At 38.5% G+C, this 21,311-nt stretch overlaps 1 protein-coding gene across 8 annotated transcripts in view; it reads left to right on the top strand.

The window, feature by feature from the left end:
- The window catches only part of LOC124635134 (supervillin-like), a 206,710-nt gene that overhangs the window by 183,743 nt on the left and 1,656 nt on the right, over positions 1 to 21,311 (top strand). For 7 of the 8 annotated variants that reach the window (XM_047170931.1, XM_047170929.1, XM_047170927.1 and 4 more), the window contains 12 exons: positions 7,689 to 7,796; positions 9,121 to 9,281; positions 9,792 to 9,824; positions 10,191 to 10,366; positions 13,409 to 13,577; positions 14,202 to 14,356; positions 15,825 to 15,982; positions 16,510 to 16,622; positions 16,907 to 18,576; positions 18,736 to 18,834; positions 19,265 to 19,461; positions 20,845 to 21,006. In XM_047170931.1, the coding sequence (XP_047026887.1) occupies positions 7,689 to 7,796; positions 9,121 to 9,281; positions 9,792 to 9,824; positions 10,191 to 10,366; positions 13,409 to 13,577; positions 14,202 to 14,356; positions 15,825 to 15,982; positions 16,510 to 16,622; positions 16,907 to 18,576; positions 18,736 to 18,834; positions 19,265 to 19,461; positions 20,845 to 21,006 (3,201 nt within the window). The remainder of the gene's footprint in view (positions 1 to 7,688; positions 7,797 to 9,120; positions 9,282 to 9,791; positions 9,825 to 10,190; positions 10,367 to 13,408; positions 13,578 to 14,201; positions 14,357 to 15,824; positions 15,983 to 16,509; positions 16,623 to 16,906; positions 18,577 to 18,735; positions 18,835 to 19,264; positions 19,462 to 20,844; positions 21,007 to 21,311) is intronic. The other variant, XM_047170930.1, reaches the window with a different exon arrangement.

Genomic DNA, 21,311 nt, shown 5'->3' with positions numbered 1-21,311 from the left:
TTCTACATAACAAAAAAGAGTTTGCCCCTTACCACCGAATTTGTATATCAAATCTTTCCCCAAGATCATTGAATTTACGACGCAAGAGATTTATTTCCCTGACCCGATTTAGCGTACCAATTTATATCTAAAAGATTTCGTGTCGATGATCAGCAAATGGGAAGCGATTTCTCTCAGAAACTGCGCTGTCATCATCGTACCCTCTTTTCCGCTAGTTGATCTCTGCTAAAGGTAGGAATAAAACTAACTCGGTTTTATGAGGCCTTTAAAACTTATGTACTTACGAAGGTATTTCGGCTATGGACAGTAGTATATACAGCAAATTGCAATGTGAATGTAAACTTGACATTAAAAACTAAATAAATTTAAATGTTATAGAAATAATTATTTCTTAATTATACGTTTGGGAGTTAGCGCCTGTCAGTCAGAGTATAATTACTAATACTAAGGGTTAAGGTTAAAGAGAAAATTGGAGCTAATTTTTGACCTTTCACTGACATAAGCCTTGTCTCATAACTCTACAAGGCTAATCATATTTTCGCGCCTTTTCCAACTTTCGCAGTATCTTAAAAATATTCTAGATTAATCTGTTAGCTATATTTACAATAACTATCATTCAATCATTCTAGATTAATCTATAGACTTTTTTGATTTAAAAATATTTTTAACTCCTAAAGGTTTACCTACACTAACACCTAAATAAACAAATTCCTTTTAACTCAATAAGTTTAGACCACTTTCATAACCTTATATTGTTATTATAAGAACCAGCAGCGGGTTATTACCGTGTCATCTTCATCAGTAGTTCCCCGGTTAAGGTCAACAACTAAAGTTCAAGCTATTTTGGGCTAAACGACATTACTATTTATGGCAAGCTACAAAATAATATCCCCATGACCTTTCATGGCTTTTGTTTCAAGCCTGCCATTCTTTTGTGCTCCGTCATTGTGCGTAAGCTTACAGCATGATAATGTAGTATTGATAACCTTTTTGGGTATATATTTGTTTCATTTTTAAGGCAGTAATGACAATTTGTATCGACATATTTTGAGGAGTCCTGCCGAATCGGGCTCGAAACTAAAAATAAGCTGTAATTGCTCTTGTAATTTTTCACCTAAATTGTTTATCCTAATCTCAGAATATTTTTACGATTCCCGTAGCTCCACAGGGATTTTCTCCAGTATTTACTCAAGCGACAAATTGGATTTGTCCCGGCTCGTAACGTGTTTTTATTAGATCATGTGTCAGCGCCATCTATGTTTGGCGGCGGAAATTAAATGCACGCTCGTGGCGCCGCCAGTGGCAGTGTTCGTAATCTCGTTATTAAAAGCGGGAAAACATTACTCGTTTAATTTGCAGATATTATTGAATAGAATGGTAATATCAACATCTTGTGTTGTATTTGTAACGATAAGAAGAGAAATGATATGATAATAATTGCTGAAAAAGCCTTTTAAAGCCAACTCATCAACTTCCTCACTAATTTATTGTATTCAAATCGTCATTTAATTGAACATAAACACTTATTCCTACATTCTAGGTCGTATTTGCCTGCATAATTGAAAGGGTATAGCGTCCTCATACCATAGATGGTACATCGTAACACTCGGCATAACCCGACCTTATAGGGAAGCATTAAAATGAGGTCGCACTCTATACGTCTCAGGTGTATTTATATCTATGTCTATTTATACTACTTAAAAAAAGGTACACAATGCGACGTATGTGTTCTAATTTCAACTTTATTACGTTCACAAAATCTTTGTTTGGACACAAAATATAACTTATTATGTAGTTCTTTGTTTTCAATAGAGTTTGATCTTACAATACCTTTTTGTGTAATTTAGGGCTGATTTTTTAATCATCAGTTAACTTCTATCTGAGGAATAAATATGGCGGTTTGACATATTTTCTATACAAAAGCTGTCAAAACGTTAAAAATACTCCTCAGATAGGAGTTATCTCGCGATTGAAAAATCAGCCCTTAGGAAATATGTGTTATTATTTTAAGTTTAAACGTATTGAATTTGGTTTATTTGATAGTTAAATGTTTCCATTGTTCACATTATTCCTCATTTACAATTGATTGTCCGTTTTCCCTTAATTGTTGACTAATTGGTGATTGTACATGTTTGCTATAAAAAGAATGTAAACGATACAAAAAATTCTATTGTTGTCCTCATCATTTATATTATGTGGTGTTTGATAAAGCAGGTATATTTGTAGTTACCTACAATGTGCCCTAAACGTAAACATTAGTTCTTCATATACATTTAAAGCTTCTACAATTGCAATGATCAATGCTTAGCCGCAAGCTGTAATCCTACCCGTCTCTGTTACCAGCCCAGCGCATGCGCGGTCGTGACGTAACGTAGGTCGGCGCGTGCGCCTCTCGGACCCCACCAACGATTGTAAATCGCTGCATTTAGTCAATTATTAACTATGTATAAATATTCATTGAGTACTTGTTCTCTGGTATTTGTAGTATGCAATTTATGTTTTACGGTTGGCAATGTTCTGCATTTAGGTACATGTTTCCCTTTGCTTGATTTTTGCGATGCAGGTAAATAGCCGTATTATGATTGCAACTAATCTGTTTTAGATTCTAACTTAGGTCCAATCGAGGCGAGAAGAATAAACCGGAGCAGATAAGAAACTTAATGGCAGTAATTGTAAAAGTACTTTTTAAATTAATAACTGTATACAAGACGAAGCTTATAAGAAACATTCTCAGTCTTCCCACATAAATATTTAGATTTTATCGTTGTAAAAAACATTTTTGCTTGGCAAACAGCTCGTTAAAATCCATCAACTCGTTACATCAACGCTACAAAACTGTCATATACGACTTAATAAACTGCAGCACATTTTAAATTAATAGCGTCACTAAGAACTACCTAATATGTACAGTATGAATCAAGCGTACCTCGTATATTAATATTTCCTGTTTGTTAATATAAAGATGTACAAAACAGACGTGTACTTCTTCGCGAATATCACAAGGCAAATATAGACGCATACGCAACATACTTCGCATTCCGTCCCAATATTCATGCCAATTGCCAAAGCTGTTTCTGGATTTTCCTCAGTCTTCAAAAACATGTCCAATGAATCTGTCTCTAAAAATAGTAGAACTGATTTTAATTGGCCAACAATACTGGTCAATGATGAATCGTCTTGATATGGCGTTTCGCAATAGTAATATTTAATTAAAGAAACACCCAAAGAACATCTGTCAGTCTTCGCTTCATAGTTTAGTATTACACTCATTAGTCAAACAGTGCCAACGAAACGGTTATGAAAGTGCTCCACATAAATTTTGGCGTTAGAAGCTAAATCTAATTATAAATTTTGGCCACTGCAAAGTTATGATGAACCCAATGACGGCCGCGTGGCCAAAGTTTGCTTTTTAGAGCAGAAAATCATAAACGTGAGAATGCTAAGGGATCGTTAATTTGTAATGTAGCTTACACTTAAAACAATTTGCAATAACGATGGACCGATGTAAAACCCGGTGGCACACCATACCATATACCCATAAAGAATAACAATAAATAGATAATATATGGAGAAACATTTAAATAATCAGCATATTATGATAATTAAGTTGTTGCTGAAGTTACGAAGACGCATTAAAATTATAAAACAGCTCTTGTGCGAATACAAAACAGTAAAGCTTTGTTTGAATAATATGCACTTCGCTTTCCAAGCCAAAACTGTTATTTCTCACGAAATTCGACGCCCGTTCGTCGTTTTCCTTTGTGTACAATCACATATGTAACAAGATATCATTCGAAAGTGTGGTATTAGTAACTGTCTATCCAGTAGCATTAAAGTTACTTTTGTTTCGAGGAGAAATCTAGAATTATAAAAGTTTTTTTCTTCATTATTTAACAGTGATAATTTTTCAAGAGCCTCGGTCACTTTTTATTTATACCCATTACTCAAGGTTGACTCATATTTGGCATATCAACATTTAAAGCCTTGTAGACGATTTCCGGGAAACTTGCCGGATCGTTGGGCAAACAAAAAGCGAATCTTAATTTCCATGTATCAGAAAGCAGTACTTGTTGCACATGCATCGACAATGACCCGGCTGCTTGGCGAGACGTACTGGCACCGTCAGTTGTTTTGGGCTAGTCGGCCAATGCGCGCGCGCTACGGTCGCGTTCTTTCACGGGTTTTTGCCTTCAAAAATCGCGTTCATTAAGACGCGCCAAAATATTGTTAACAGTGACTTTGAAATCGTGTGTTGATTAAACATCGGTCGGATGTGAATAATGTGCAGTTTTGTGTGATTAAATTTTATTTTAATTAATATAATCTTCTCAGTTATCAAATTCAGTTTCTGTATCTCAACGCCTATAAATCTCAATAAGTTTGAGATACAAGGAATTGTAGCTACTGCTGTGTACGTGTTGTTGTTAATTGAGACAAATAGCAATTTGCACAATTTAATGCCGAGGTGAATTTTGTTATTGATTGCATAAACATCGCGGTCTTCATTATCGTCTGATATCACTTATCTTTGCTATCTTTGGTGCTGACCTTGTAATCTGTTATAGGTTAACGTATCGCTGTATGTTCGAATTGTTCGTTGTGGCAATTCAAATCCTTCATAATATAGTTCGTTGTCTGTATCCTTCATCTTTCCTGACTGCCAAGGATCAAGACCTCGTTTACCTTTCTGCCTTTCATGCGAAGTGCTTTAATCAAGAGATAGTTCTCTAGATTTGAATATTCACGAATAGACACCGACACTTTCGCCCCTTATTTCGCGTTTCTATTTCTGTTAAACTTTAATTATTCTTTGTGTACGCCAAAGGCATGTAAACATTCGAATTCTCAGCGTCGTTCGTAATTTGTATTCTATGCAAGTTGAAGATTTCAATTTGGCCGCATATTTGTGTGTCGTATGTTGATAGTACAATTGTGATGGATTCGTCCTATATTGCCTACGCCATTGCCTCTATTGAAGTATATTAAACCATCGTTGACAGGATTGACGTATCATTACTAGTCTAGCGCATCACTAAATGTGTTGGTACCTATGTGGTTTATTTCATCTTCCTGTTTGTTACACATTGTTCACATTATGTACGAGTATTTGTCTATTTCCATCCTCAAAGTTACATTAATTTTAATAATATTTTCATTGAATTAGCGTGCGCAGTTTTTGCTGGTTTCCACATTAGGCTGGGGCAAGTTCGCTTATTTGGCGCAAGCCCGGCGCGTCGACAGCGTTATTGCGTACATTGAGGTGATTAGATGGAATCTAGTCTGTCGCAGCCCAGTTTTGAGCAATTTTATGTTTTTCCTGTTCTCTGTAATTGGTTAGTAATAGGAAAATCGGTAAACGTAAGCTCCCAATGGTTATTGCTGTAATTATCAACCATTTATACTGAGCATGGTGTAACTGTTTTCACGGTACTGTGATTAAACAGCTGGTTTCATTTATATTGCTGTTACCCATTTGACTTCTACATGTGCGGCAAAGATGTCGTCAACAGTTTTCTATTATTGTTTTCTTTTGTTTCAATCTTGTTGTTAACTTGTAACTTATTTGGGTGTGGTGTTGTCTTGGGTCAAGGATCTTTGATGGTACCGGGTGCGACGCACCTACAATATAGTATTTTTTCATTATATATTGATGCGTCATTGTTGGTGCTACTGGTCGTATACAATGTTTACACACATTCTAGGACCTGCGCATGAGTCACACGTGCCGTGTCCGCTGCCAGATGATAATGACGACTGATCTCGGTGATCAGTTCCATTCCGACCGCCGCAGTACGCGCATTGTTTACTAGATTTGTTGACATTATTTTTGTAAGCTTAGTTATTCTTATTATGCAACAGTGACTACACAGTGAATTAGCAGTGTTATTGAACGATATGCATTGTCCGATGCTAATATAAACAATGCGATACTCTAGTGTGTGAAACGTCATTGCTCAATTGACTCCTCATTACAAATGGAGCGCGAAGCCTTCAAGGATTTTTAGTGGCGCTATCAATAACGCATATCGATCTCATTATTCAGTGAAGTGATTAGAAAATAGTTCACGATGCTACTGGAAACGTTCATTGGACTTGGAATCCTTGTCTATTTACTCTGGAAATATTTTTTGCCTTCAAAACAAGAACCGTTTCAATATGAAAAACTGGAAAATAAGCAAGAGGCAACTGAAAAGGAGTGTGACAAGATTATAAACAAAGACATATCCAAAGAGCCCACGACTGAAAGTGTTGAAATCAAACAGAATGTTTTTGAAAATCTCAAAAGTGAACAAGTTTATGTCAAACAAAACAGTAAATCTTTCACAACTGAGGAATTTATACCACCTAGTGTTTTGCTCAAGCAACAAAACGAAAAGCTCTTCAGTGAAAAACTAGTCAGACGGGAAAGCCCGCCAAAAGAAAGACTTGCGGAATTTCTCGAAAAAACTATTTTGAGAGATGACAAAATAAATTCCATAATACAAAACTTGTCTTTGGATAAAACTGAATTACTGATTCACGAGGAACCGGCAAAAGTGTTTTATTCCTCTTCCAAAGATATTATACCTCTTACTAAGGACGAAGGACTGACTCTTAGCGAAAAGGCTATAGAGCAACAAAATACAATCGATGCCATAGCTGATAAAATAAAACTATTCAACGGAAATAATATCGTAAAGCATACTGAACGACTTGCCGACGACGTTGAAAATAAAACAGAGGAAAAGAAACCTGTTTTGAAGCTTCTTCAAAAGCAGCCAGGCTTTCCACAGGGTCTTAACTTCGGTTCGGTTATTGGAGAACTGAAAAATAAAACGAAGAACGCGAGCAATGGAGGTCTTAAACCCGTTTTTAAGAAGTTCGATGTCGATTCCGTGGACAATGTTCAGGCAGGTTTTATTTTTTCATTCAATACTCAACATAAAAATGCCGGTTTTAGTAAACCAGGGCCAACGGATACGTACAACTTGTTGCCAAAATTAATCAATTCTATTACTGTTTACATCCGTTAACTTCTTTCAATGACGGTTACACAAATGTTCATTGTTTAATCAAACTATTATGACTTTCGTATACCTATTTACTCCATCTCCTAAGCGTATAGGTATCTTGTCATTTTCAGTGTACTGTTTTTAATTTTCAGTGTACTGTTTTTAATTAGTACCTCATTTTATTTATAACACAACGATCCTCATTTTTGATACGGTTTCATGCACGCATCCCTAAATTATGATTGATGTTAACTACAAAATCGAGTGATTCCAACACTTGCAGTTGAAACTTTAATTGCTATGGTTTCAAACGACATATTATATACTGGATGTTATGCAAGATGGCGTGACAATAAATTATCAGTCCGTGAATGTAGATCAAATGCAATATTATAGTACATATCTATTTACGTAACAAAGCGGTTTGCATTCGATACACAATCGAAGGAAGATGCCATAATTATAAAGTTTCACACTTTTTTCTCTTCATTAATCTAATGTCTTCATCAATCAGAAATATGATCTTTATACATTTAGTAATATCATCTGATAAAGAAAACAATGTTACGTTCAAATCACTGTGATCAATGCTTCACTGTTTTGAGTGAATAACCATTGAATTATACAACAATGAATTTGTCACTGGAAAATTCACTTCTGTTGATCATTATTGAAATGTGTCTTTGTTTGTTACAGGAATCTCTAAATTCGGTAGATGATAAGAAGAAAAGCATCGATGACAACGAAATAGGAACAACAAACATTCTAGCAGATAGAAGAAACAAATTAGAAACAGCTGCACAAGTAAGTCAAACCAACCTTAGTTATTATACAGTTGAGATTAAATATCCATCATCTGCCAGAAACAAAACTAAATTTACGAATTATTAGATTGAAGTAATGAATTACCACACATACGTAATTACATCAATGATGTGTGAAATGTCGTGAGAAAACCCACACAATCACATTAAATCTTAGACATACTTGATGCCCTAAGAAAGGCAATAGGTCACTTGTTTTAACTAGCACATGAGACATGCCGACGTAGGCACCATGACTACATGGACATGGCACAAATAAAACATAAGGATGAAAGCAATTCGTTTGGCATTTTATCGCTCCATTATCCTGTCGGCTGATAAAACACGAGGTTCCACTCAGTTTATTTTATCACTAAATATATTTTTAATTTGAGAGCGGCTTGTTCTTACAGCTTCATATTTATTACTCTCTTCCTCTTGGCATTCTCTTTCTAGGTCATGAAGCGATGCTCTGACAGTTTTTTGCCCATGCACGATTGCATTACACATCGTGATTGCACGATCTTTACCAGTAACCGCTTATTTTTTGCCAGTGTCGTCGACTGCCATCTCAACGTCTATCATTACACCATCCCATTTATTTATTTGTTAATCAAGTAAAACGTATAAATCAACTTTCGACGCAGCTGTATAAATGCTAAAGTTCAGACCTTGCTAGTTGTTTAAACAATTCCGTTGCGTAAATAACTTGCGTCCAACGATTCCGCTGATATACGGAATGCAGTTTACAACAATTGCTTGACCTCAGGCCTTTCCAATGAACATTTATGTAAAACAAAACAGTTTATAATTGTGTTAATAAATGTATCCTTTAACGCTTAAGGATATTTAAAGATCAAGGGCTTAATGGTGTCTGGAGTGGGCAAGGCCAATTTGGAATGAACCCAATGATGCAGTACACAAATACATGAAGTGTTAATATACGGAATTATGAGTAAGTGACCACAGTGATTCATTGCCGATAGCGTTTGCAATGGCCATTCGTCCAATAAATTCTAGTTAAGTGTCATATTGTGGTTATTTCTTTTGAGTAATTTAGCACCACAATATTTATACCGAGGCATTAGAACCAATCGCAATCGTAAAACTTTTGTGACGAAAAAGAGTCTGATTTTTATTCAAGTTGGATAGAGGTATTGGAAAAGGCACAAAAATCAGGGCATTTTCTTTCCTTCCGTCCTTTTGTCGTGTTAGGACCAACTCCTTTGACCATGGTGTACTGGATCTAGCCTAACGTCATTTCACCTAGTCCTCAGTTCAATTGTAGCATAACAATTATTATTATTCACTTAACTTTGTTTCAGGGTTGGCGCAAACGGGTCCCACAAACCGATGCCTCTCTATTCACGGTAGCGGGCCGGCTCGAGAGAGACAAGGTGGTATCTGCCACCCCGCCCCTCACCCCTCCGCCGGCCGTCGCCCCCGTCATAGCGTCGCCTGGGATTCCTCCTCCTAATACCTTCAAGTGAGTGTTTTTTTAGTAATTAAAGAAACAAAAAAGATAAAAATAGCCTTGTCCAAACTCACGCCAAACTTAAAGGCGACTTGCGGCTAACTTCCAATCGATGTGACGCCTATGTGGCCTTACCCATTGGGCATGACTGTATGAGTACCGACTCGTGCGATGTTCAGGGCTGCCTTTAAGTTTGGCCCTTGCAATACCTACATAGGTTTCACTTTTAAAAGTATATTTGTCAATAAACGTTACCTATGTAATTTGCTAAATATGCCTGGTTTTCTCGAGTGAGATTTTTTATTTGATGTGCAACAATCTAGAACAAAATTGACCTTACCATATTTGCACATTTTATTACTAGTAGGAAGTACAATGATGATGATACTTCTGGTTTGCGGTTTGAAATGTATCTCAAGCAGATGGTTTCTGGTTTAATCAAGTTGTAATCCAAATTGGTTTAGTTTTTCTATGGCAAATAAATATTTTACTGAGACGTAACTTTCACATTTTTGTTTGTAGTGAACAACTAAATGCACAATTACTCAAGTTAAGGTAAAAAGTGTTTCGAATGGAATGAACTAAGTTTGCTATTACCAGCTTTTGATGTTACTTCACTACTAACCTTGATCTTCATAGAAATCTTTGTAAATCTAATTGGTTTGTCATTGCTAAAAGCAAATTGCACGTTGGTGTTTTCAAAACGAGTATAGTAGTATAGTTATGTAAATAAGAATAAATCATTCAATAATACTTTCGATGTCAAATCATTCAACACTCTCCACACTTGTTTAAATAGGCTTCTCGTGTTCATTCTAATCTAGCAACATTACAGTCATACTTAGTGTTTACAATCCATAAACAAACACATAGAACCTATATATATTTTATATTATATCATATTACGTGTAATTCAATCAGATCTCGCAAGCAAGTATCGCCGACGAACGGATTCGCTTCGGGCCCACATCGGTCGGCTTCGTGTGCCGTCGTGAGCGCCGCTGCGGTGGACAACAAGCCTAAGGAGAACAGGATTGATAGAGAGTCCTTTAAAAGAAGTCATTCTGTCAGCGAGAGTATTAGCAGGGTTGATGAGAGTGAGTATACTTTTATTTTTTCTCTTGTTTTAACGGTTTCATATCGTAAGTAATTATATAATGAATTTAAAGCTTTTTCACCCATACATACAGTCATTTGGGTCATATGACTATTTTAAAGTAAAGTTATTATTAAGTACCGAGTAAGAAATATAACCTATATTACTCGCAGATAGTCTAGCTTCCCAAGAGTGGAAGGATGCATATTGCAAATAGCAATATAAGTTTTATAAAAAGGTATCCAAAAACTGCTATTTTTTATATAACTTGGTCAATATTACATCTTTGTAGTTTGATCTAGATTTTATAATTATAAAGTTATCACGAATGTTATAATTTGATCAACGCGTAGATAATTATTATACAAAGCAACGGATTTCGAATAAAATTAGTCTAGAAATTATTCGTTTCATAATTAAGCGATTTAGTGTTTTGAATTTAAATTATTTAATCAAGAGAAGCACGGTTAGTAATTGCATTTGTCGGTTCATTTATACAGGTTAAATGTTATCTAATCGTTATTACATAAATGACATGTAAACATGCGGGTGCAAAACATTATAATTATCATATTATTGATTATAGTTCGGCCATTCAGAGAATGCGTTCCTGACACGTCGCGATTGAACTGACGACGTAACTTTGCAATGGCGTTGCAGTTACGATAAAAATATTTTTGCTGGTTGTTTACCGTTTTAACAATTGAGGAGCATTAAAACAACATTATTATATCAATAATTAATGAATGTTATAATTTTGTGCCAAACTGAGTGTCAAATAACTTGGTAAACAATATTTTTCTAAATCTATACTGCGCTATTACAAGGTTATGTCAGCGGTTTATATTTTGTAGTGCTGTGCTAAAAATAACAGGCAAGTATCGTAATCTGTTCTTATACAGTTATAATATAAAATAATACGTTTTGATTTTCTTTTTAAGAATTGGAAAATAATGGACTATAAGACTTAATTATAACGTTTATGAAATATAAAAATAAAACTATGACCAAACCGCATTTTTATACTTAGATTAAAAATGGTAACCCCAAATGGCGTTATGGGCCGCCATTTTGTGACGCTAAAACAGTCGTCCGTTGTCGTTTCGTGCGCATAGACCACGTTTTTCAAGTGTTTTCGATCTGTTTTTATTTGATTACCCGGCTTTTGTTAGACCGAGATATCAGGATTGATTCTGTTATTGATAATAATATAATTATACATGTAGGCGAAGATGATGATGAAGACACCACCTCCTCAAGCAAATCGGAGTCTGATTAATATTCTGTTCGCACATTCAATTCAATGTACTTGTAACAAAGAATAAATAAAACAATTTTATTATATGAATATTACCTTTTTTTGGTTTCCACTTAAATAACTAAAATATAAAACAAATGATTCCGCCAATTTAAAACGAAAATAATCTTAAAATAATGCGGCGGTTCATTTTGAAGGAACGGTAACGAACTCAGTGTTATGTTGTGCCCATCACTAGTCGTGACTAACTGATAGGTGTCAGGAACGCATTCTCTGAACGGCCGAAGTATAATAATAATATATACGTTTATCGAGCCACTCATAAAAGTTATTGGTGACTATAGCGGTAGGTTATCGGTAGGTATTAGTAGGTGCACAAATATTTATTGCGTTACGGTTATCAATTTTACACGGAAAAACATAAGTGTTTGTTTATTTAAGTATGCAATTTTATATGTATGTATTTAATTTTCTCAGATTACAAGAACATTGTAAATGTTTTGCTAGACATAAAAGTACTCAAAAAGTGAAATAAATGGGAATTGAATATACCTATTGACTACAAATTTTTAGTCGTTAACAAAAGTTCGGGGTCTCAACTTCAAGCTATTTTTAATTCTATCAATCTTTAAACTAGGTATTTAGGCCCACTTTCCCTGACGACATAGGCATATTTTTTTATTAAAATAAGTTTGAAAATTGTTAATAGGTAAACAGGTATGTAAAAAAAACTGTCGCTTATGTTATTGGTAAACTCGGGCCTTAGTTATTTACATGAATATTACGTTATTGGCAATTTAGGTACTTTTTAATTTAGGTAGGAGGAGTGAGACAAGGGGATGTTATTTCCCCGAAACTGTTCACTAATGCAATGGAGGATATGTTCAAGACGCTGAACTGGAAAGGACGCGGCATCAACATCAATGGCGAACACATCTCTCACTTGCGATTTGCCGACGATATCGTCATCATGGCGGAAACGCTGCAGGACCTACAACAGATGCTGAACGACCTGGCTGAATCTTCTCTACGCATCGGCCTACGGATGAACTTGGACAAAACCAAGGTCATGTTCAATGAACATGTTCTACCGGAACCGATAGCGATACACGGCGCCGTTCTCGAAGTTGTTCGGAAATATGTTTACCTCGGGCAGACATTGCAGTTAGGTAGAAACAACTTTGAGGACGAGGTGAACAGGAGAATTCAGTTGGGTTGGGCTGCATTTGGGAAGCTACGTCGAGTCCTAACATCGTCGATCCCACAGTGCCTAAAGACAAAAGTCTTCAATCAGTGCGTCCTACCTGTCATGACTTACGGAGCCGAAACGTGGACACTGTCGGTGCGGCTGGTTCACAAGTTTAAAGTCGCTCAGCGGGCTATGGAAAGGGCTATGCTCGGCATTTCTCTGAGGGATCGCATCAGAAATGAGGTAATCCGTCAGAGAACCAAGGTCATCGACATAGCCCACCGAATCAGCAAGCTGAAGTGGCAGTGGGCTGGCCATATTAGCCGAAGAACCGATAACCGTTGGGGTAAACGAGTTCTGGAGTGGAGACCACGCCTCGGCAAACGTAGTGTAGGACGTCCTCAGGCACGGTGGAGTGATGACTTGCGCAAGGCGGCTGGCAGGAGCTGGATGCGAGAAGCCGAAAATCGATCTCAGTGGCGTGCACTTGGAGAGGCCTATGTCCAGCAGTGGACTGCGATAGGCTGATGATGATGATGATGATGATGAGGTACTTTTCAAAACATCTTACTAATTTCTAACCTCCTCTTCCACAGAAGATGAGTCATCAGGCGCGGAACGCACAGGCCAGCCAGTGCGGGTCCCGCGAGCCGATGACGAGACCTTCCAGGCGTTCTTCACGCCAGCACTGCAGCAGGAACGTCTGGCTGACACTGAGGGAGTCGATGTTGATCTCGATGCCATTGATAGCGGCTCTCGACAGTTGTGAGTACATTTGTTATAGATATATATATATATATGTGTATGAGAGCCAATAGGAGTCCGAAATAAGAGTAACACAGCAATCTATTATTTGGAAACTCACTTGAAATGTTACATCATTCTATACCTTAACGTCAGTGCATAAGGTACAGTTTTGGTAATTCATAATCAGAAACTAACATTTTTTCTCTAGCTCTTTGCGATAAAATTTTACCTCGCCTTTGGTAACAAAATTAGATTACATTCTGGTTTTCCTTGCCGTTGATGGTGTGCAAGATACTTACCTATAATACAGATTGAGCTTTTGAATTACTTATGTAAATTGGTATTTTTAATTCTTTATTTAGGGATCTATCAGACAGGGAGCGGTCACACGGTCAAGCGTTCAAGCTGTCAGTTTTACCTTATTTGTGTTGCGTTACGTTACATAGATATGCTCACACAGGAGGCATTCTGACCGCGTCGGTAAAGTAGAAGTAGTAGTACCTAGTAGAGCTCGAACGCAAAAGTGTCCGCTTGAACGCTCGACCGCGTGACCGCTCTCTGTTTGATAGATCTCTTAACAAGCCTTTGTTTTTCCTGCACATTCATCAAAAATATCCTTCCTAATGACCTTCCCATCCACAGACTAGCAAGCGAGTGGTCCCGCCGCGCCCGCGTGGGCCGGCGTCACGCGGCGTCGCGCAACCCGCTGCGGGCGCTGGCCGCGCGCACCGACCTGCGCGACGAGTACGTGCCGCCGCCGCCCACCGTGCCCAAGCACAACCATGTGCTTGATAAAAGTTCGTATAGATATTACTATAAATCCTAAAGTTTAATGGAAGAAGAAGTCGGGGTACATAGCCCGTCTGCAAAAACTATATACAGAAATATCTGCTAAAGACAGTTCTGACATATCTCTCGTTGCCTGGCATGTTGCTATTTTAGGCTTTGGCCCTAATGAGATTCGAAATGATATAACGATTACTTGCTTTGGAAACTAGGAGACGTTTCAAATTCTCCGGTAGCAAGAATAGATAATCATTGATGAAAAAAGAACTAATTTTTTTATAAATCGATGTTTTGGCATGAACTAATTCATTAATTACATCATTTTCAACTCCATGAGTCACGCGTATGAAAATCTATCATTAAGTATATACACAACCCTCTTATTTAATATTTTGATGCAGTCTTAATAATTTTGGTCATATTTTATAATATCTCAACGTTGCAACCTTCCATTGGATCAAGTTTTTCTTACAATAATAGGCATCATGACAAATTTTTAAATTCCTTTGTATGATGTAGGTATACGTCTATTTTATATGAAAAATCATTAATTTTAAGAAAATGCGAAGTTTTTTTATCAAATAATTGCATTTTTCTCTGTCCACTTTGAATCCGGCGCGAAAACGCTTGTCAGTGTCATGTCGTCACTTGTGACGTCACAACTGAAATTACAAGACGCAAGTAAACAACGCTCGTGCAATAATTAAGTTTTTTGTGTTATTAAATATGAATTCGAAAGGGCATAGGTGTTGTGGGGTCCCCCAGTGTAAGAACACATCCAAAACAACTCCTGATGAGTTATTTGTGTACGTTCCTCACAATAAAAAAATACGAAACAAGTGGCTTAAACTTGCAAGGCGAGATTCAAAAGCAATATTGCCCAGGGTACAACTTTATTTTTGTGAAGATCACTTTGATGTAAGTTATTACATAGTTCTCTAGATTCTAGCATAGTTTATAATGTAAATAACTATTTCGAGGTTAGGTTTCATCTCTCATTGTTTTTTAATTAAACTAGTATACTTACATGGAAGTTTTAACATTTCTAAATTCAGCTGAACAAAAATCTTTATTTGATGCCAAAAACTTTCCCAGCATTATGATATCAATTCTAGGCAAATTAGCGCTGTTTGCCTTGATAAATCCGGGCTCCATAACTCGTGTTATAAACAATTAATTAATTAAAAACAAAGATCGCAGTGGAAGTTCACAATAACGAAATGTGACGTTCGCGCGCTTTCGCGCGAGTTGTTTTGAGAAATGACGTCACGAGCTCTGATTGGTGTTCAAGATATCATGGCGGATTGCCTTATTTCGTAATTTTATTTTATAAAAATACATATTAATCACATTATTAATAAAGAAAACAATGCGCGTTTTATATTCCAAGCTTCAAGTTTAATTTAATAAATATATTATTTTAATGATTTTTGATTACTGTCATCATGCCTATTGTATAATTTATCTAATCATCTCCAGTATCAAGTAACGGTGGTCTGGCAGCGGAAGCCCTGGCAGCATTAGCCAGCAAGGAAGACTTCTCAAACGTGTCGTTACGCAGCGCCGCCGCCGCGCCGCTCGCGCACGGCACCAAGCCGCTCATGCTGCTGCATGTCAAGGGGCGGAGGAGGGTGCAGGTAAGACATACATACTAATATACCCAGTAGGTATTACTTGAGTATATTTGGGTAATGGTGGTATGGCAGTAGAAGCCCTGGCCAGTAATGAGGATTTCTCATGCTGCTGCATGTTAAGGGTGGGAGGAGGGTTCAGTAAGATATATACAAGAAAAAGGTTTATTTACATAGGATATGTTTCATATATTGCAAAATTTCTGTTTTATTATTTTATAATATTGAGGGCCATATTTTGAAACCCTATGACAAATGAGATCCCCAAAGCGCTATCAACCAATGACATGTATGCCACTCTTTGTCGAAAAATCATTTGAAACTGCCAAAACAATAAAAGCTATCTCCTTTACTGTGCATACCGAATTTCGACCTTATTTATTTGTTTGTCTATCTACGAAAGATCATAAATGTCATTGGTTGATAGTACAAAATACTCCATAATAATTTTATCATCCACCATGTATAAGGTAGGTACTCATTTTGCAACGGGATCTTAGACCATAATGTATGTTTTGTTTGTTCCATTATAGACGAGACTGGTAGAGCCGGTACACACGAGCGTGAACCGCGGCGACTGCTTTATACTCATCACGTCGGACCAGCTGTTCCTATACATCGGACTCTACGCCAACGTTATTGAGAAGTAAGTAATACTATAAAGGTGATAAGGTGAAAATTTACAAAAGATGCAGTCTTCTTCTTATAATCGATCTCTACTACTGGATGTAAGTCAACAATTCAGCGAATTTATACCTATCTTCTGACAAATACATTTGATTTTTGACGATGGCAATACCACGTTCACTCTCGGATTTTCTACCACCATGATTTCATGCGCCTTCTATCGCGTCTTTTGCCTTTTATTTTGTTCCATCATTTTTAGTTGTGACATCGACAGTTGGTAATTCTCGACATTTCATTTTCCAGAAACCGCAGTACCGACATCGCCCTACACATCCAAAACACAAAAGACTTGGGCTGCAAAAACTCCACCGGCATCATCAAAATAGATGAACAAATCAAGAACTTCAGCAACAAACACTGGAATCAGTTCTGGTCACTCCTCGGCGTCACTGAAGGCATTGAGAACTACAAACCTGTGGAGACAGGCCACGCTGATGAAGACGAAATCTTCGAATCTTGTATTCTTCAGACCAACATGTGTTACGAAGTCATGGATGATGAACTCGTCCCCATCAAAGAGTACTGGGGACAGGTCCCAAAGATAGCCATGCTTAACCAAACCAAAGTGATCGTGTTCGACTTCGGATCAGAAATGTACATCTGGTACGGCAAAAATGTTCCCCTAGAGAGCAGGCGCCGAGCGGCACAACTTGCCCAAGAAATGTTCGACGAAGGGTACAACTATGAAGAGTGCCACATCAACCCGCTCAACGCAGCCATGTATCAAGGCGCCAGGGATCCTTCCGACCCACCAGCGAAAGCCTCGAAAAGCCGACCAGAATGGGCGATCCTATCCAAAATCACTCAACACATGGAAACTATTCTCTTCAAAGAAAAGTTCCTCGACTGGCCTGACTACTCCAGAGTCATTAAAGTCAAATCACCCGAAAATAAATCTAATAGCGTCGAAATTAACCCTTGCGATGCCGAGGAGATGTGGTCGAACGAGTACCAGGATCCAGATCTCATTTTAGAAGGATCTCATATCGGCCGCGGCACGCATTACTACGACAAAGAGAACATGAGGCACTACGATATCAAAACCAAATCTGTATGCAAGTGGGTGATACAGGAGTATGACTACCAAAAAGTTGAGAACGAATCAGAAATTGGAGAGTTCTTCTCTGCCGATAGTTACATCATAAGATGGGAGTATATGATCACGATGACTGGTCGAGAACTGAACGGGAAACCATCTAAACATAACGTCACTGGCAGGGATAGATGTGCCTACTTCTGTTGGCAAGGCCGGGATGCCAGCTCAAACGAAAAGGGTGCTGCGGCCTTACTTACTGTAGAATTAGACAGGGAAAAGGGACCTCAAGTGCGAGTGGCCCAAGGGAATGAACCTCCCGCCTTCCTAAACCTCTTCCAAGGCAACCTGGTCATCCACCAAGGGAAACGGGATACAGATAAGAGTCGATACAGACTATTCGTGACTCGAGGCAATCTTTCTAACGAGGCTTACTTACTTCAAGTGCCGTGCTCAGTGCGACAGCTACGAAGCCGAGGCTCCTTGCTGTTAGTCGACACTGAGAAGAGTTGCTTATACATCTGGCATGGTGCGAGGAGCATGAAGCATACCAAGAACATTGCTATTGAGTTGGCGAACAAGTTGATCGCGAGGAAGTCCAGTTATCTCTTCGGGAATGTGTCTGGTGTGAAGATTGTGGAGGTCAAGGAGGGGGAGGAGCCTAGGGAGGTGCTAGAGGCGCTGGGCGTGGCCAACAAGCAGCAGTGGATGGGATTGGTGGGCAAGGAGTGTGGAGGGGAGGGGACGGCGAGGCTGTTCCACTTCACGGACCTGGGGGGACAGTTCGAGGCTAACGAGGTGTTGTCGCCGCTGCGTCACGAACATTTGGCGACACCCTTTCCTTTTGATCAAAAGGAGTTGTATTCGGCTTCGCAGCCAGGTGAGCATATCAGTTTTATTACCTGCAGGGTACCTACCTACATAAATTTTAGATGGTTTGAGTGTAAATTATGTTGTAACGTTATAAGTATTTTGATAGTAAATGATATGGAGAGTTAGTTAATAAAATGTATCTAAAGTATGTTTTATTTATTTGTAGCCCTATTCCTGCTGGACGACGGTGCCTGCGTGTGGCTGTGGCAGGGCTGGTGGCCGCCGCAGGAGGACGGGGAGCTAGAGCCTGCCGAGAGAAACGCCGGTTTGTATATTTATATTTATGTAATTTTAACACATTAAAAAAGGAGGCTGTGAATTTGTCTGTTTGTTTGTCTTGCCCCAGTAGTCTAAAAATCCCGTTACTGCAGTGTACGTCTCGAATTTGATTCGAAATCGCTGTGTGGATTTAAAGTTAGTTTTACATTTTTCACACACGGTTGGCTAGCCCCATGGTAAATTATGAATTAACTTGTGTTATGGGTGCGACAACTGATAAAATACGTATATACATATTTATAAATACATATTATGACATTCAGACCACGGCCAACAAGCATACTCGTTACACAAATGACGACTGAGCCAGTAATCGAACCCTGGACCTCAGGGTCATCACTCCGGCATGGTGACCATTGCGCCATCGAGGTCATCATCAGAACCTGTTTTTACAATTGTATAATAATCTCCCCCAGGTGTAGGTGCATTCGCGTCTCGCTGGCAGTCTCTCCGCGTGGCCGCGCTGCGCACGTGCGCGGCGTACTGGCAGGCGTCGCGCGGGTGTGGCGTGGCGGACGTGCGGCTGGTGGCGGCGGGGCTGGAGCCGGCGCGGTTCACGCACCTCTTCGACACCTGGGCCGACCACGATCAGGCTGCCGATGCTAATATCAACGTGAGTATTGAAATTATGTTCTATATTATTCAATACAGGCAGGCATCCCACAGCAATACGTTTAAACTTAACGAGATTGGCAGCATTTTAGGTCGCATTTTTTATATCTGTACATTTTCTGTGGGTGGTCGGAATTGGCTTGCGTTTTCTTTCTTCTGTCGGCAGCGTTGATATTTTGGTATTTGATTATTGATCTTCAAATATGAAAAGGTTGGGAACTTGCGAAAAACCTATTCGACACGTGGGTCCAACACGACCAAGCCGCTGATGCTAACATCAGTCACCATACAATGTTCTGTGTCATACTGCCAACTCGAAGCCGACCCCAACATAATTTCGAAAAAGCTCGGGAGATTATGACTACTAGTTATGGATGCTGTTAGGTTATATTACAGGTGTATATTCTCTAAAGGTGGTCGGAATTTGCTTGCGTTTTCTCGCTTCTTCTATTTAAGGTATAGAGGGTGCTATGGGATGTCCAAATTATTAGGGTAACTTGGGGCATGCAACTGGACTGTAGTTAATATAAATAGGCATATTTCTGGTTCTATTGATGGAAAAAGTAATGAAAAGAAAATTGATTCTCGGTTGCTTAATTTGATAAGCGACTCTACAATTGTAATAGCAAAAAAATACACTAAACATGTTCCCTCTAATTCTCGCTATAAGACACCCAAAGCTGTACTCCTCCTGTATACAAGGTGTTGATTTGCATTTGTGCCATACTTCAGGAGGAGGACATAAAATACGCAAATAATCGATTGGAATTACAGTACACGGGAAATAACTATAGTTCGGCCATTCAGAGAATGCGTTCCTGACACGTCGCGATTGAACTGACGACGTAATAACATTCATTGATTATTGATATAATAATGTTGTTTTAATGCTCCTCAATTGTTAAAACGGTAAACAACCAGCAAAAATATTTTTATCGTAACTGCAACGCCATTGCAAAGTTACGTCGTCAGTTCAATCGCGACGTGTCAGGAACGCATTCTCTGAATGGCCGAACTATAATATGCACTGCTTTTTTTGTCATTGTAATGTCGTAGTATTTCAGAAGTAATCCAATTTTATGAATGAAATTTATGAATAATCGTTGCGTATGCTTTGTGTTTGCGTTTGTGTGAGGGCGCAGCACGGTTTTAAGGCCAGTAACATACGCGCCAAGTTTAAATACGGCTAGATGACATTGACGGAATTCAGAAAAAAAAAATACGTACCAATTTTTTTGTTGATTTGGGTTGAGAATCATTAGCATAATTACGTCCTTGAATATGGCACGAATACTTTATATACTATATACTCTATACACTCACAATGTACGAACTATGCTTCCACGCTTCCGCACTGTATAACTTCGCACTGTTTCATTCACAGCACGGCTACAAGGCGGGCGAGATAATCCCCGGCTCCTGCGAGCTGTCGCGACTGACGTGCTGTGACGCGGTACTACCGCTCGCAGCGTTGCAGCGCCGTCCGCTGCCCGACCACGTCGACCCGCACCATCTAGAGCGGCATCTGTCGCCCGCTGACTTCCTGGTATGTACGACGACTGAGTGTGTGACTGAATGTGTGAATGAGTGTGTGATTGAGTGTGTCATTAGGTTTAGGACTGAGTGCATGTCTGAGTGTCTGGTAAAATAGTAAATGGAAGGGACGCAGAGCATTTTACATCGTCAAAAAAAGGTTATCGACTTGGTTGTCGTTGAAATAACATCTCATATGATTGACAAAATCTGCGGAGACTGCGGTTGACACTGTTAGTGTTGTAAAATAAGACTTGCACTATAAATTATATGCACGGAAGTGGTCATTTCGGTGAAGGTTGCCAATTACTCTAGCAA

The sequence above is a fragment of the Helicoverpa zea genome, chromosome 12 (assembly GCF_022581195.2).
Source record: "Helicoverpa zea isolate HzStark_Cry1AcR chromosome 12, ilHelZeax1.1, whole genome shotgun sequence".
Classification (NCBI taxonomy): Eukaryota; Metazoa; Arthropoda; class Insecta; order Lepidoptera; family Noctuidae; genus Helicoverpa; species Helicoverpa zea.
This window is presented reverse-complemented; position numbering and strand designations above follow the sequence as displayed.